Source organism: Struthio camelus, chromosome 1, assembly GCF_040807025.1.
Source record: "Struthio camelus isolate bStrCam1 chromosome 1, bStrCam1.hap1, whole genome shotgun sequence".
NCBI classification, from domain to species: Eukaryota; Metazoa; Chordata; class Aves; order Struthioniformes; family Struthionidae; genus Struthio; species Struthio camelus.
This window is the reverse complement of record NC_090942.1, coordinates 90,039,846-90,052,657: the sequence shown is the minus strand read 5'-3', so window position 1 is coordinate 90,052,657 and position 12,812 is coordinate 90,039,846. Positions and strand designations below refer to the sequence as shown.

The 12,812-nt window shown below is 45.9% G+C and overlaps 1 protein-coding gene across 4 annotated transcripts in view; it reads right to left on the bottom strand.

Annotated features, from left to right (window-relative positions):
- LOC104150759 (antigen WC1.1-like) overlaps nt 1–12,812 on the bottom strand; it is a 40,797-nt gene that overhangs the window by 21,494 nt on the left and 6,491 nt on the right. For 2 of the 4 annotated variants that reach the window (XR_011143347.1, XM_068956407.1), the window contains exons 2-6: nt 10,075–10,389; nt 5,047–5,355; nt 3,161–3,475; nt 2,034–2,345; nt 146–463 (exon numbers count right to left, since the gene is read on the bottom strand). Coding sequence is in view for 3 of the 4 variants with exons in the window: in XM_068956407.1 (XP_068812508.1) it covers nt 146–463; nt 2,034–2,345; nt 3,161–3,475; nt 5,047–5,355; nt 10,075–10,389 (1,569 nt within the window). In the remaining variant the exon portion in view is untranslated. The remainder of the gene's footprint in view (nt 1–145; nt 464–2,033; nt 2,346–3,160; nt 3,476–5,046; nt 5,356–10,074; nt 10,390–12,812) is intronic. The other 2 variants (XM_068956418.1, XM_068956428.1) reach the window with 2 other exon arrangements.

The window sequence follows — 12,812 nt, the reverse complement described above, 5'->3', positions numbered from 1 at the left end:
ACTATCACTCATCCCTGAGAATATATAAGCAATTGAGGATCACAAGCTCAGACTCATGCTTGTCTAAGTTCTAGTGAGACCACAGCACAAGGTGGGCTAGAGGCAACCCCAGAGAGCATTCTATTCCTTTTGCATAGTAACTCACCTGAGCAAATCACACCAACATCCTCAGCAACTCCTACTGGCACTGTCTCAGAATGGGAGGTCTTGCAGAGCATCAGCTGAGTCTCATTTCCAGCACACTGGACACTTCTTAACCCAACCAGACCCATCCCTCGTTCAGACCTTGGAGGGTAATAGGCTTTTTTGGCAGTTCCACACTGGAGCTGTCTGCACACCACATGAGCATCCTTAATGTCCCAGTCATCATCCAGGACTCTGCCCCACATACCGTGGAGGGAGATCTCAACTCGTCCATCACAGCGGCTCTCTCCACCTGACAGTCGGAGTGATTCAGCAAGGCCTGGACTCAAGAGAATTGGAAAATGTATTGAATAACATCTACTGCTTTTACCTCAATAAAAATGTCATGTAGGCGAGGGATGGAAGTCAGATTTCTACGTCTGTGGACGTACAACCTCACCATTGGTGTAGAGTCCTCACCACTGGTCAAGCAGACAGTTTGTTAAGGCTTTGCTTGCCTCCATGCACACAAAGGTCTGTAATGGAAGTGAAAAAGGCCTCCCCAGCTCAAAGACTAGATCTGTGAGGAGTCAGGCAAAATGTAAATTCCTTCAGAGCAGAACCCTATTAAGCAAAGTGCTTATGTTGAAACCCTTAGAAGTGCATGCGGCACTGGCACTGACAGCACTGTAAGAGAACTGGGAGTGCTGAGAGTCTGCATATTGGCCTACGATGAGTGTGCCGTTGTCCTGCCAGAGTTCTCCATCCAATTTTGCTGGAAAATGTAGCTATGACAAAAAATACTGGCCCTATTCACTTCCATTCAGTGTTAGTATGTTGGTGATGTCCAAGCCATAAAGCAGCCAAGGAACTTCCAAAATAAAGTGACACATAAGCATGCTGAAGTGTTTACCATAAAGGTGAGGATTTTCTATAGTCTAAAAGAATTCTCTTGGTCAAAGAATGCTTTTAATATTTTCATATGACAAGTTATTAATTCTAGACACATTTCAGTTGTATTCATTTTTAAATGGACAAAGTAATAGTTTCACAGTTAAGTGGAGGATTTCTGTGACTCGGAGGAGAGAAACGGATGTAACTGTTTTCTGTGATCGCTCTAGGCCTGATTCCTGCATTCATACTTCATTTTACTCTATGGTCTTATACTGGTAAGTGGTATGGTGGTATTTGGAATCTGGTTCTTAATGCAGAATACAAACAACAGATGTTTAGCAAAACTTTTGGCTAAAATTTCTTCCCTCAGCTAGTTGTATTCATCTCTGTGGCAATAGGCCACTGTGGAATAGGCTGGAGGAAATGCTCTCGAGAAGCACTGGTTGACATAGGAGCAGAGTTAAAATCTAGATCTTTGGCAAAGAATCAGACATTTGTATGAATATTTTAGTTCACTAAACACACCCAAACATTTACTGTCTCTCACCCACACCCACATACTGGGTCATGCAGTGCAAAGCCTTTATCAGGATCACAAAGGACACACAGAGGGAGGTGAGGGCAGGATTTTGTCCATAAGCAAAAGTGATATAGGTGTATAATGACCACACAGCTTGAACATGACCTTAATACAGCCATATATGAAGCACCATCCCCAGGAGAGATGCAGGCCCTGGCAGAATGGAAGGGAATTGGAAATCACAGGGTTCAGCCTTACTATTCATTCTCCTCAGCATGCACCAGTGCAAGCTTAGCACCAGTCACAGCACATCTCTTACTGCATCCTCAGATCTGTCTGTCTGGGGAAGGGGAAGAGAGGAGAAAGAAGGGTAGGAGAGGGGAGGGAAGGGGCTCTAGATAAAGGCTCACGTACCTGACCTACTTGGCATACTGAGATCATCAAGACTGCTTTGTTCTGAAGCCACACTACACATAAAAGGCCATTCCTGACTTACCTGAGCAAACAACAGTGGCTGCTTCTCTGGCTGAACAGGAAGGATTGCCCAAAGTCACATGAGCACAATCCCACAGGCAGGACTCAGTCCCTTCACAGTGAAAAGCATCTCTCCATACATGTCCGTTCCCATCCACAAAAAGGTCTCCTGTTTGAATGGACTTTGCATAGCCACAGTTCAGCTGATTACAGAGGACACTGGCAGCTTGCAGATTCCAGTGGGAGCTGCAGAGTCTTCCCCATTTGTCTCCATGGCGGATCTCCACTGTGCCAGAGCACACAGTGCCATTCACCAACCTGGTCCCTGGGCACCCTGAGTATGAGAAAAACTGAGTACTAAGATGGCATATTGGTAACTGCTCATGAGCACAATCTAAAGGTGATTGGGAAGTGGGAGTGGTTTTTCCTTGGCATTCAGTGGTAAAAATTACTCCACAGGTCACAGGAACTTCCGTACTTCATCATACCTACATTTCAGTCCCCTCTATTTCACTGAGAAGAATGACTAGAAATCCAAATCTGGCCCCCTTTGCAATTTTTAAACTGAGGGCATTAGGTTTCAGGGCCCTGAGTGAATCAATAGGCCTTGGGCCCAGTCTCACCTGAGACCTTGACCTATGCACCCTCCAGCCATTGGTCCAGGGGATCACTTAAGCTTGGGACCAGGCCTTCAGTCCTTGCTTGAACTGTGTTGTTGGTGTACCTGCTTCCAGTCCTATCTCTGGCCCTATGTCCTGCTGCTCCTGACTGGTCTGCCCAGACAGACCTTGTACCTGATTGATTACTTTGACTTGTCTGAGACTGCTGATGGACTTTATTATCAGCACCTTCCTCTCTACTGTGTTTTCAGATGCTCTGGACTGTGCCCTTGTTGGCAAGGAAACTGCCTGTGCCGTGGCCACCCTCTATTCCCATCATCCTTCCTTGTGGAGCAGCCTTGCTCTTACTGTTCATTGGCACTAGGAACAGTAGCCCTGTGGTACAGGTGCTGTGCAGCCTCAGCTCCTGGAAATGTCTATAGCAGCAGGCAAAAGATGGAGCTCAGCTCCACAGATACCCTCTGAATTTTGGGTTCATATCTGTCTCAACAAAGGAATTCTTCAGTTTTCCTCCCTTCCTGCTGCTCACCTGAACATACCACATGAGCGTCCTTTCCAGCAGGGCAGTCAGTGTGACCCAGCACACTGACACGACAGTCTCTCAGGTGTGAGCCATTCTTTTCACAGCCGAATGTGCCATTCCAGAATGACCCATTTCCTTTTCCAAAGGCCTGTCCACTTGGGATCAATAGGGCAACTCCACAGTCCAGTTGCTGGCAGAGGGCATTGGCAGCTGCAAAATCCCACAGGTAGTCACAAAGGCTTCCCCACATGCCTCCATGAAGAAGCTCTACTCTCCCTGAACATGTGGTAGGGCCATGTGCCAGCCTGTACCCACCATAGCCTGCAGGAAGAATAAAGGAACTTAACAGCGATATTTTTCTTGTGCTATTGCACTGGAAATAGTAAGGGAGATCTAGCTGCATGGGACCTGCACTCACTCCATCCCAGGCTACTGGGGAGAATGTTTGTCCAGGATGCTCATAAACCACCTCTGAAACAACATGTCATTATTGTCTATGTCTGCACTACATGACTAAAAGCCTTGTGACTCTTTAAACCCAGTCTCTCCTCTCCTCTCTTCTCCTTTCCTTTCAGCACAATACTACTATCTGTTAACATCTTAGCTTGCAGAGATAGTCCCAGCATTTCATTGTATTTGAAACATGTGAGAAACTTAGAGCAGAGGCTACCAATATCACTCCCTCTCTCAGTAGCAGGTTATCTCACATTACTCTGTGCAGCAGCTGTGGTGTGCAGATCCTTAATTTTCATCTCTGCCACAGCATAAGGCTCTGAACATAGCAGACCATGCACATCAGCAGATGCACAGTAATGTAACTGTGGTACAGCTAGGACTGTGGGGCCTAAAATGCTAAGCACTCCTACAGACAGTGCCGACTGCCAGCCCCATGCAGTCTGCCTATCGTCTCATACTGTTTCTTTTTATTTTCCAAGCTCTTGCCTCATCCTTGCATTATACTTCCCCTAATGAGACTTTCCTAGTGCTGGATTTCCTCCCTGTACTGTGAATCATGGAGAAGGACAGAAGCAGCAGCCAAGACCTGTCAGTCATTGACATCTAAATTGGGGTGTTTGGCTGCCACAGCTACCCAGCCAGGGCTCCAGACCACCTCAGTCAGTGGAACTGTGTCCAAGGCAGGGCTGAAACAGACTGCAGCGCTCCACCTGCAAAATGCGCACGTTATATGAGAAGGAATTTTGAGCGGCTCTGCCCCCTGTTCAGTTCATCCATTTTGATTTGTGAAATAAGGAGAAAGTCTTAGCTGTTACAGCAATTCATCATTTTTGTAGTGGGTGGCACAAAGCTAACCATATTTAGAGTCTCCAGCACATAAAAGCAGACAAAGTTCTTAAATAATGACACCTAGTATTCATAACAGCAGTCATCCAGGCCTCCGACAGTTTTTCTATAAACATTTGTAACTTCTGCCTCCTATGACCTTTTGAAGGTACATAATTCAGCCTCTTCCTGTTTTATACTTGCATTAACTGAGGCACCAGGGATTAACACACACACTATCAAAGCAGAAAATAAACTAATTTCTCCATATTCCTGGCTGTCTGCTCTGGCCACCCCTCCTCTTATCCATGTAAGAAAGAGAAGGAAGGAGTTCTCAGCACTAGAGAGCCCATATCTCTGTTACCATGAGAGAAACGAAAGCCCTTTTCAGACCCTCATCCCTGGTGCAGAAGCAGACACTCTCTAGGGTGAATGAGAGATTGTTGGGCTGCTCTCCTTTACTTCTTTGCTTTCCCTGGATTCAGGTGTGATAGGGAAGCAGTCAGGAACCCTGAGGACCACACAAATATGCAGAGACTCTGGACAGTGGGTTGACAGGAAGAAGACGTGTAGGGCACATGTAAATTATGGCCATCATTCCAAAATCTCACCTGAACATACAACAGTGGCATCATGGGAGCATGTCTTACTATGGTGCAACATCCTGGGACAGTGTGCAAGGTGAGTCTCATTCCCAATACACTGGAACTCTTCCTGCCAGATCAGTTCATGTCCTTCTCTGAAGCGAGCTCCTCTCAAGATATCCACAGCCTGGCCACACTCTAACTCATTACATATAACAGAAGCAGCTTTGAAATCAATATGCAAATAACAGACTGTAGCCCAGCTTTCTTCTTGCCTTATTTCCAGATGTCCTGAGCAGGCACTGTCCCCTCCGGTCAGACGCAGCCCAGAGAAACCTAAAAACATTCAAGAAATTCAGCATTGAGTGTTGGTTGCACTGGCCTAACTTAATCACTCCCATACCTTCATGTTCAAGATACATGGTACTCACTTCTCCAAGGACCAGTGACCTTTTAAAATAGCCATTGTGGCAATTTCTGTATGCTGCTGATAAGAGAAAAAATAAAGTGTAGGAGCACTTCTTTTTTAGTATGTGAAAATACTGAATCTTGACCAAGTGTTTGGGAAGCTGAAGAGAAGATGTGAAGAGGAAGATTCAATCCCTAACAATAGAAGGAGGGAGATTTTGAACACTGAACTGTTGGTGAAGAACACCAAACAGAGACAATTCAAAAGGCATGGGGTCAGCTGGAAGCTGACAGGTTTATTAGTTCAGGTGCAGTGCCAGCCCTGCTGGATCCACACTGGCTCCCATAGACTTACTTGAAAGTCTCTGCACATCACTCCATGAGCTGCAGATTTCTGATGGGCTTTTTAACTCAGCTACACTACGACTTGCTAGCTTAGGCACAGCAGCTCATGAGAGTAACAAGACATTCTGAAAACAGCATAACTGTGCTTCTGTGGCGCTGCTCCTGAGCTAGCATGTCCTGTTGCACTCCAGCTGCTTCTGCATGTAGCCAGCTCAGCATCTGTACCTTACCTCTCTTTTTCTTTTTTTCTTTTTTTTTTTTTTTGGTCTCTTTTTGTTACCTTCGCTTACTGCAAGAATATCCTGCAGATCAGCATAAAACATTTTATTTTTGTTTTCTCAGTTCACAGCTCTACTAGCAGTGAAATACTACATATTATATCAGCTTCATCACTGTTATCCCTTGGTGATATATTTATTTTACATCTATTTATTCTTAGCAGACTTAATACAAATATTGTGATGGATTTGCTTTTGTGCAGTACAGATAATTACCATAAAAATTTATAACTGTGCAGGGTCATGGAAACTAATGAAAAACTGTGCAGGGAGAAGTAGTAACAGATGGAAAAATGGGAAGCAGCTAAGCTGATTATTGATTACTAGTTTTGGAGGTGTCTTTCAGCATCAGTTCAGGGCTTCTCTGGAACAGAGAGAGTCATTCTATTGTAGGATTGTCACACGGCGAATTTCTAACTAATTTCTCTGTCTTTTGTCAAAGTACCCAGTGCTGGTTTTTCTGCTCCTTACTCTTTTCTTAAAGGAAAAGGAAAGGGACAAACAAAGCTCAGTGTGCATGTCATATCAACTTGTACATGTATATGAAGTTTGGATATAGGCAATATCCAAGCTATGTACATGTACCACTGTTGTAGACCTTCTTATGGACAAGAACTATTTTCTGAAGTAGCCAGTTGCTGCGGAGACCGCTTTGTGAACCTAGTGCGCTTAAACACATAGGCAACTTTACAGACTGCAGCCTGCAGAAGGAAATCTTATTCAGCAGAAAGATTACACAGAACATTACATGTGACAGAAATTCAAAATAAAAGACAGAGCAAAATCATTTGTGCAAGAAATTAGTCTTCCCTTTATCAGAAATAACCGTGTAAAACCACTGGACAGTGAGTCTTGATGTTTTGGGTAAACATTTTTCTTTAATAAATACAACAGGACTTTCAACCAATGTGGATTATCAGTTTCTTCAGGACCAAGTGCAACAGTTAATAGTAAGGGTTCAAAGACTGTTTATAGTATGAAAAAGATTGCAGACAGTGAAACTTAAAGCTGACTGTGAAGCGGTGAGATCCGCAGTAGGGACATGCTTTGTGCAGAACAGTGGATACCTGCGCCTAACTTCTATTTGCTATTTAACTGGCCCTCTCTTGAGTGCAGCAACCCAGAGAGCTGTGAACGGGGACCCCACAGTTTGTTCAGCAGGATGCGCACAGGGGGAACTAGGATGCTGCTTAGTTGCTTGTTGCTGCTGGTTCTTGCAATTTGTGCAGCAGTTTGTGTGGAAGGGTGTGTGGAAGGTGGCTGGAAACTTCACTGAAGACAGCATGGGACTGAGCAACAACAGTTGTGATGTGCCACGGGGCACAGTCCCCAACACTGACTGGAGCAACTATCCCTGGCATATCAGAGGCTTCTACCCAGACAGTGCTCCAGAGAGAGGAAGCAGCTCATCAGGTGCTGGGCTACAGGAAGTGTCTGATGCCTTTCCTTAAGGCTGTGGCAGGCAGAAGTAGAGTCCTTGCCTGCAAGAGATGTGCTCTGTTTGAGGAGCTGTGTTACCAAGTTGAGGAGCTGTGTTACCAAGTTGAGGAGCTGTGGGAGGAAGTGAGCAGGCCGCAGAGCACCAAGAAAGCTAAAAGAGATACTGACAGGGTCTTCACAGAGATTCTGCAGAGATGAGAGCCTGAACCCATGACTGTACAGAAGGAGGAGTAGCTGGAGATTATGGTTACGGTTGCTGGAGGTTCCAGCCTACCTCCCACGGTGAGGAAGGCTGGAAGCTAGTGACTCCTGGCAAAAGGAGGATGGCTTCTTCTCCATCTGTGGATCTGCAACTGCTAAATGGGTTCAGTGCCCTGGTAGGAGATGAGGGAGAGAAAGCCATGTCTGGGGGAGGCATCAGAGCTGGCCAGGCCTGAACCACCAAGAGGAAGCAGCGAGTAGTGGGAGAGTCCCTCCTGCAGGGATGGAAGCCCTTCTCTGCTGATCTGACTTGCTGTCTACAGAATTTTGTTGCTTGCCAGGGGCTCAGATCCAGTATTTTGTGGAGAGACTGCCAAGGCTTGTCTGGCTTTGCCAAGTCCCATGCAGTTTAATCATATGGGTACCAGTCATAACTGCCAAGGGAGCCCTTCAGCGTATCAACAGTGACTACATGGCTTGAGGGTGAGGGTCTAGGGCATTGGAGCCCAGGTGGTGTTCTCCTCAGTTCTGCTGGTGAAGGATGCTAGAAAGGATGACCCTGTGGTGGGAATTTGTTATAGACCACTGATGAAGGTGAGGAAGTGGATGAAGCCTCTTTAAACAACACAAGTCCCTACATCACAGATCCTCATTCTTACAGGGGCCTTTAGCCTCCCTGGCATCTAATGAAAGCAACATGGCAAGATGCAAGCAGTCCAAGAGATTTCTGGAGGGTGTCAGGGATAACTTCTTGATAAAGGCACTGAATGGGCCAACCAAGGGAGACATACAGCTGGATCTGCTATTTGCTAACAAGACAGAACTCGATGAGGATGTGGCAATCAATGGCAGCCTTGGCTGTAGGTGACCTGAAATAGTGGTCCAGATCCTGAGGGTAGTGAGGGGTGATGGCTAGTGGGCTGTACTCTACCTGGAAGCTGGCAACAAATGGAGTACCGCAGGGGTTTCTCCTGGGATTTGTTCCATTTACCGTCTTTATCAGTGACTGCAGAAGGTTATGGAGTGCACTCTTTTCAGGTTTGCAGATGACACCAAATTATGGGAACGTGCTCTGTGATGGTGTGCTGCACCTCCCTCTCCACCCACCCCCGGAGAGCAGGGGTATTGCACAAGATATTTAATCTGCCAGGCAACAGGTAACCGCCCGGCCACAAGGTGTGGTCACGTGGACTGCAACTTGACTCTGCATGACCCTATATGGAAATCAAGGGTACATCTCAGATTTGATTTGACTACAGATCAATCCTGCCAAAGCATAAACAGGAGCAGTCTGGTTGAGCCCTTTGAGCTCTCCTGCACAGCAGCTGGCTGCACGGAAGAATCGTCCCTTGAGTAAGGATGTCCCTTGAGGTTACTCCTGCAGATGGAGAGAGATTCCTTACCTAAAACATGCCGACTAGATATGAGATAAGGTCTAGACGTTTGTTTTAATAAATGCATTGTCCTGGCCTGATCAGCCACAGAGTGGGTAGCCTGAATTGTAATGCGCAACCCACTGTACCTGAATCCTCCATGTAGTAAATAGCCTAGCAACTGCACCATCATGTTATCTGTTATCCAGTTTCTTAAACACCACATTAGTTATTTAACTTCCCAAATAGACGTTATATTTTAGATCAAATCAGTGTGTGCTGACTTTTTCCGCCTGCAACAGTGCTCAAGGGCAGAGCTGTCATTCAGAGAGACCTAGACCGGGTGCAGGAATGGGGTGACAGGAACCTTAGGAAATTCAACAAGGACAAATATAAAGTTCTGCACCTGGGAAGGAAGAATGCCTTGCAATGGTACTTTATGCAAAGAGAGAAAACAAACACATCTTGCAGAGGAAGGCAGCCAAATATGCATTGGATTTCTTTGTCATCGGAGACTTTTCTTTCTGAGCCTACAGGAAGATCTGGAGGAGGGCAGCTGTATAGCCTAACAAAGTATTTTCTTGCTCCTCTATCTACACCTACTTTTTTTGGCCCCTTCCCTGGCCAAATTCAAGTTCAGCACTGCTCTCCTATTCCTTGGAAGAGTGGGGTAGAAACATGTAGCACCATACTTTTTCCCCTCCCTTTTGCTTGCTTTTCCCTTTCACAGCTGTGCCCTGTCCTGGTTCTAGACATTGTACACAAAGATCACCTTGCTGCTGCCACTTCTACTCCTGGTAAGAATGTCATTGCTGTGCCTAGGCAAAACAGACATCTACCTGCAGTCAGCAGAACTATTAGCACTGGTATGGTCTGCTTATGGAGAAGGTCATAGGGAAAGTGTTAACTCTGTGCTGACTACAATAATACAGCCCTATCAGTTTAGACAAAAGTTATCTCAGTTTCTTTCATTGGATTTTTCTATTACAAAAGGTTTGATGGCTTCTTACCTGAGCAGATCACTCCAGTATCAAAATAATGAGGGCAGGTAAATACACCCCATCCTGGATGTGAACAATTCCAGAGAGCAGATTCGTCACCACGACAATCAAGTCGATACAGCCATGTTGGTCCAGATCCTTCTCCAAAAGGAGCTCGATTAAGGGCCTGAACAGCAGATCCACATCCTAGTTGCTTACAAACAACCTCAGCATCTTCTATCTTCCAGTCACCATCACACACAGTCCCCCACTGCTCCTCGTGTTTTACTTCCACTCTCCCAGCACAGGGGCCAGGTCCATTTGCCAGTCTCAGTTCATCATCACCTTCATATACAGAGACAGAAGAAGGTTATGGAGAGGATAGGCTTCATCACCATTATCTATTGCAACTGCTTAATGGTTAATGAGTTTATTATTACTCTTAATTTATTATTAAGTCAGATTTTTTAGGTTCATCTTTCTAAGTAGTCGCACATGGCATTTGGAGTTTGGGAACTGTGTCATCATTAGGGTCATCACAGATCATATGAGGGCAGAGAGTCTGACAGAGGAGAGAAGATGCACATGAGGTTTCCTTGCTTGACAATGTTGAGCTGCTACTATAGATACTTTAAGTGATTATACAGTAGCCTAGCACAGGGACTTAAAGGCTAGAGAACACTGGTAGAATTTTGTTACATTCAAGTGCAGGAATAATGGATGGGACACAGAAGCAGTTCTTAGGAAGCAAAGCAACACAAAAGCCTTCTAGAAGAGCCCAAGGAACACAGGGGAACAGGTGTGAGTCCACACCTTACATGGACATAGAAAACATTGGGAAACCTGCACTGTATAAATTAAGAGATAATCATGCGTAAAGAAAAAAATGGACTTGTTCAGGAATTTTCAGTGTTTTTTTCTCAGTGAAGAATTTTAAGGCAACAATTTTTGAACATCTGCTCATAAAAAAGGATCTTTATTTGCAAAAAAGTTCATATTTGTTTGAAGAAAAAATACATAAGTTAATATTCTGAATCGTGGCAGACATCTGTAGATGTTAGTGAAAACAAATGATGAAACAAAAAATAATGAAAAGATACCTTCTGCCAAATTCAACTGAGAACAGTCACTGTTGTATTTAAGCAACAGTACAGATGACATTCATTATGTTAGCTTATACAATAGAAAGCTCATCTCCACACATGAAAAGGAGCACAGAGGAACAATGGCAGATGGGGGAACCCCATTAACCCAGTCAGAGAAATGGACACTCTGCCCCATCTCCTTCCAGAGCTGTCACAGGAGAGCCGACAGCACTTTCTGGTGGTGAAACCCACCAGAGACGTCAACAGGAGAGGCTCTCTGGGTCACCTTACAGTCTGAGGAGGGTTACTAGCTAAAGGGTATGGGACACATTATGGGATGCAGGGGAAGAGATCTTGAGATTGCCCAAGACTTATTACGGGATGTTTAAGGGAGGCACCAAAGAAGGGGAAAGCCAGTGATCAAGGTGGTTTGGGGAGGAACAGGTGTGGGAAAATAGAGGGATAAGGGGATAAAAGGGGTCGATTGCAAGTAAACAAGACATTGTGTGGTATGCTTGTCTGGCCATGCCCTGCACCGGATCAGTGTGTTCCATCCTGTCATTTTATTAAACTCCATTTGTGTTTTCCTGCATAAGGGGGCTCTCTAAGCTGTGTGCAGGTATGTGCATGGAGGTCTAAGTGCCAGCAGCTGGAGTCAGACCACAGGTCACAGGGGCATGTGTGCCACTAAGGTAGGTACCGTGGGTCATAGGGCCCATATGTCCACAGTGCCAGGAACTGGAGAGACTGATCTGAGTGCAAATCAAGTGCCAGCACCTGGATTTGGACTACAGTCATAGGAGCTGTGTGTCTGTGGTGCCAGCAACTGAAGTGAGTGACGGTACTGCTTGTCAGTATGCGACAGCTAGTGAATATCAAGCCAGACTAGCCAGTGAGTAAGTTAAGTGGCTTGGGAGCCAAATGTATGTGTGTTTCCTTGGGAGAAAGACAACTGGATGAGTTAGCTACTAGCAGACCAGGGGTTCCAGGCCAACTGCTGGAGTGGCCTTGGGTCCTGTGGGTCGACTGTGTGCGTGTGTGTGCATGTGTGCGTATGTGCGTGTGTGTGTGTGTGTGCGTGCGTGCATGTGGGAGGCACCTGGGGAGAGTGAGGATCCATGTTCAGCTACTGGATAGACTGAATGTCTAAGCCCTGTCCCCTGGAGGGACCCACAATGTATGTCTCTTGGTGCATGCAAAGACATCTGTACAAGCAGCTGGAGGGGTCTGCAGGCCTTGTGGGCTTGCATGCCCAGGTGCCAGGAACTGGGGAGAGGTGGGGATCCAGGGCCAGTGGCCAGTTACTAGATAGACTAAGTGTCTATGCCCAGCTACAGGGCATCCATAATGTTGTGGTGGGGATGAAGAGGAATGCATGTATTTATGTGTGTGTGTGTGCGCGTGTGTGTGTGTGTGCGTGTGTGTGTGTGTGCGTGTGTGTGTGTCTGCGAGAGGTGGCCTGTACCATCAACTGGGGTGGGGCTGTGGGCCTTGGGGAGGTTGCATGTCTGAGTGCCAGCAAACAGGGTAGACCAATGTATTCAGGGGCCAGCTACTGGATAGACTGAGTGTTTAAACCTGGAGGAGTCTATATTGTAGATATTTCCCACTAACAGACTTTCATCCTGATCAGCCACAAAGGGAAGCACAATGAGGCCATTGGTGCTGCTTGTGTTCATGTCA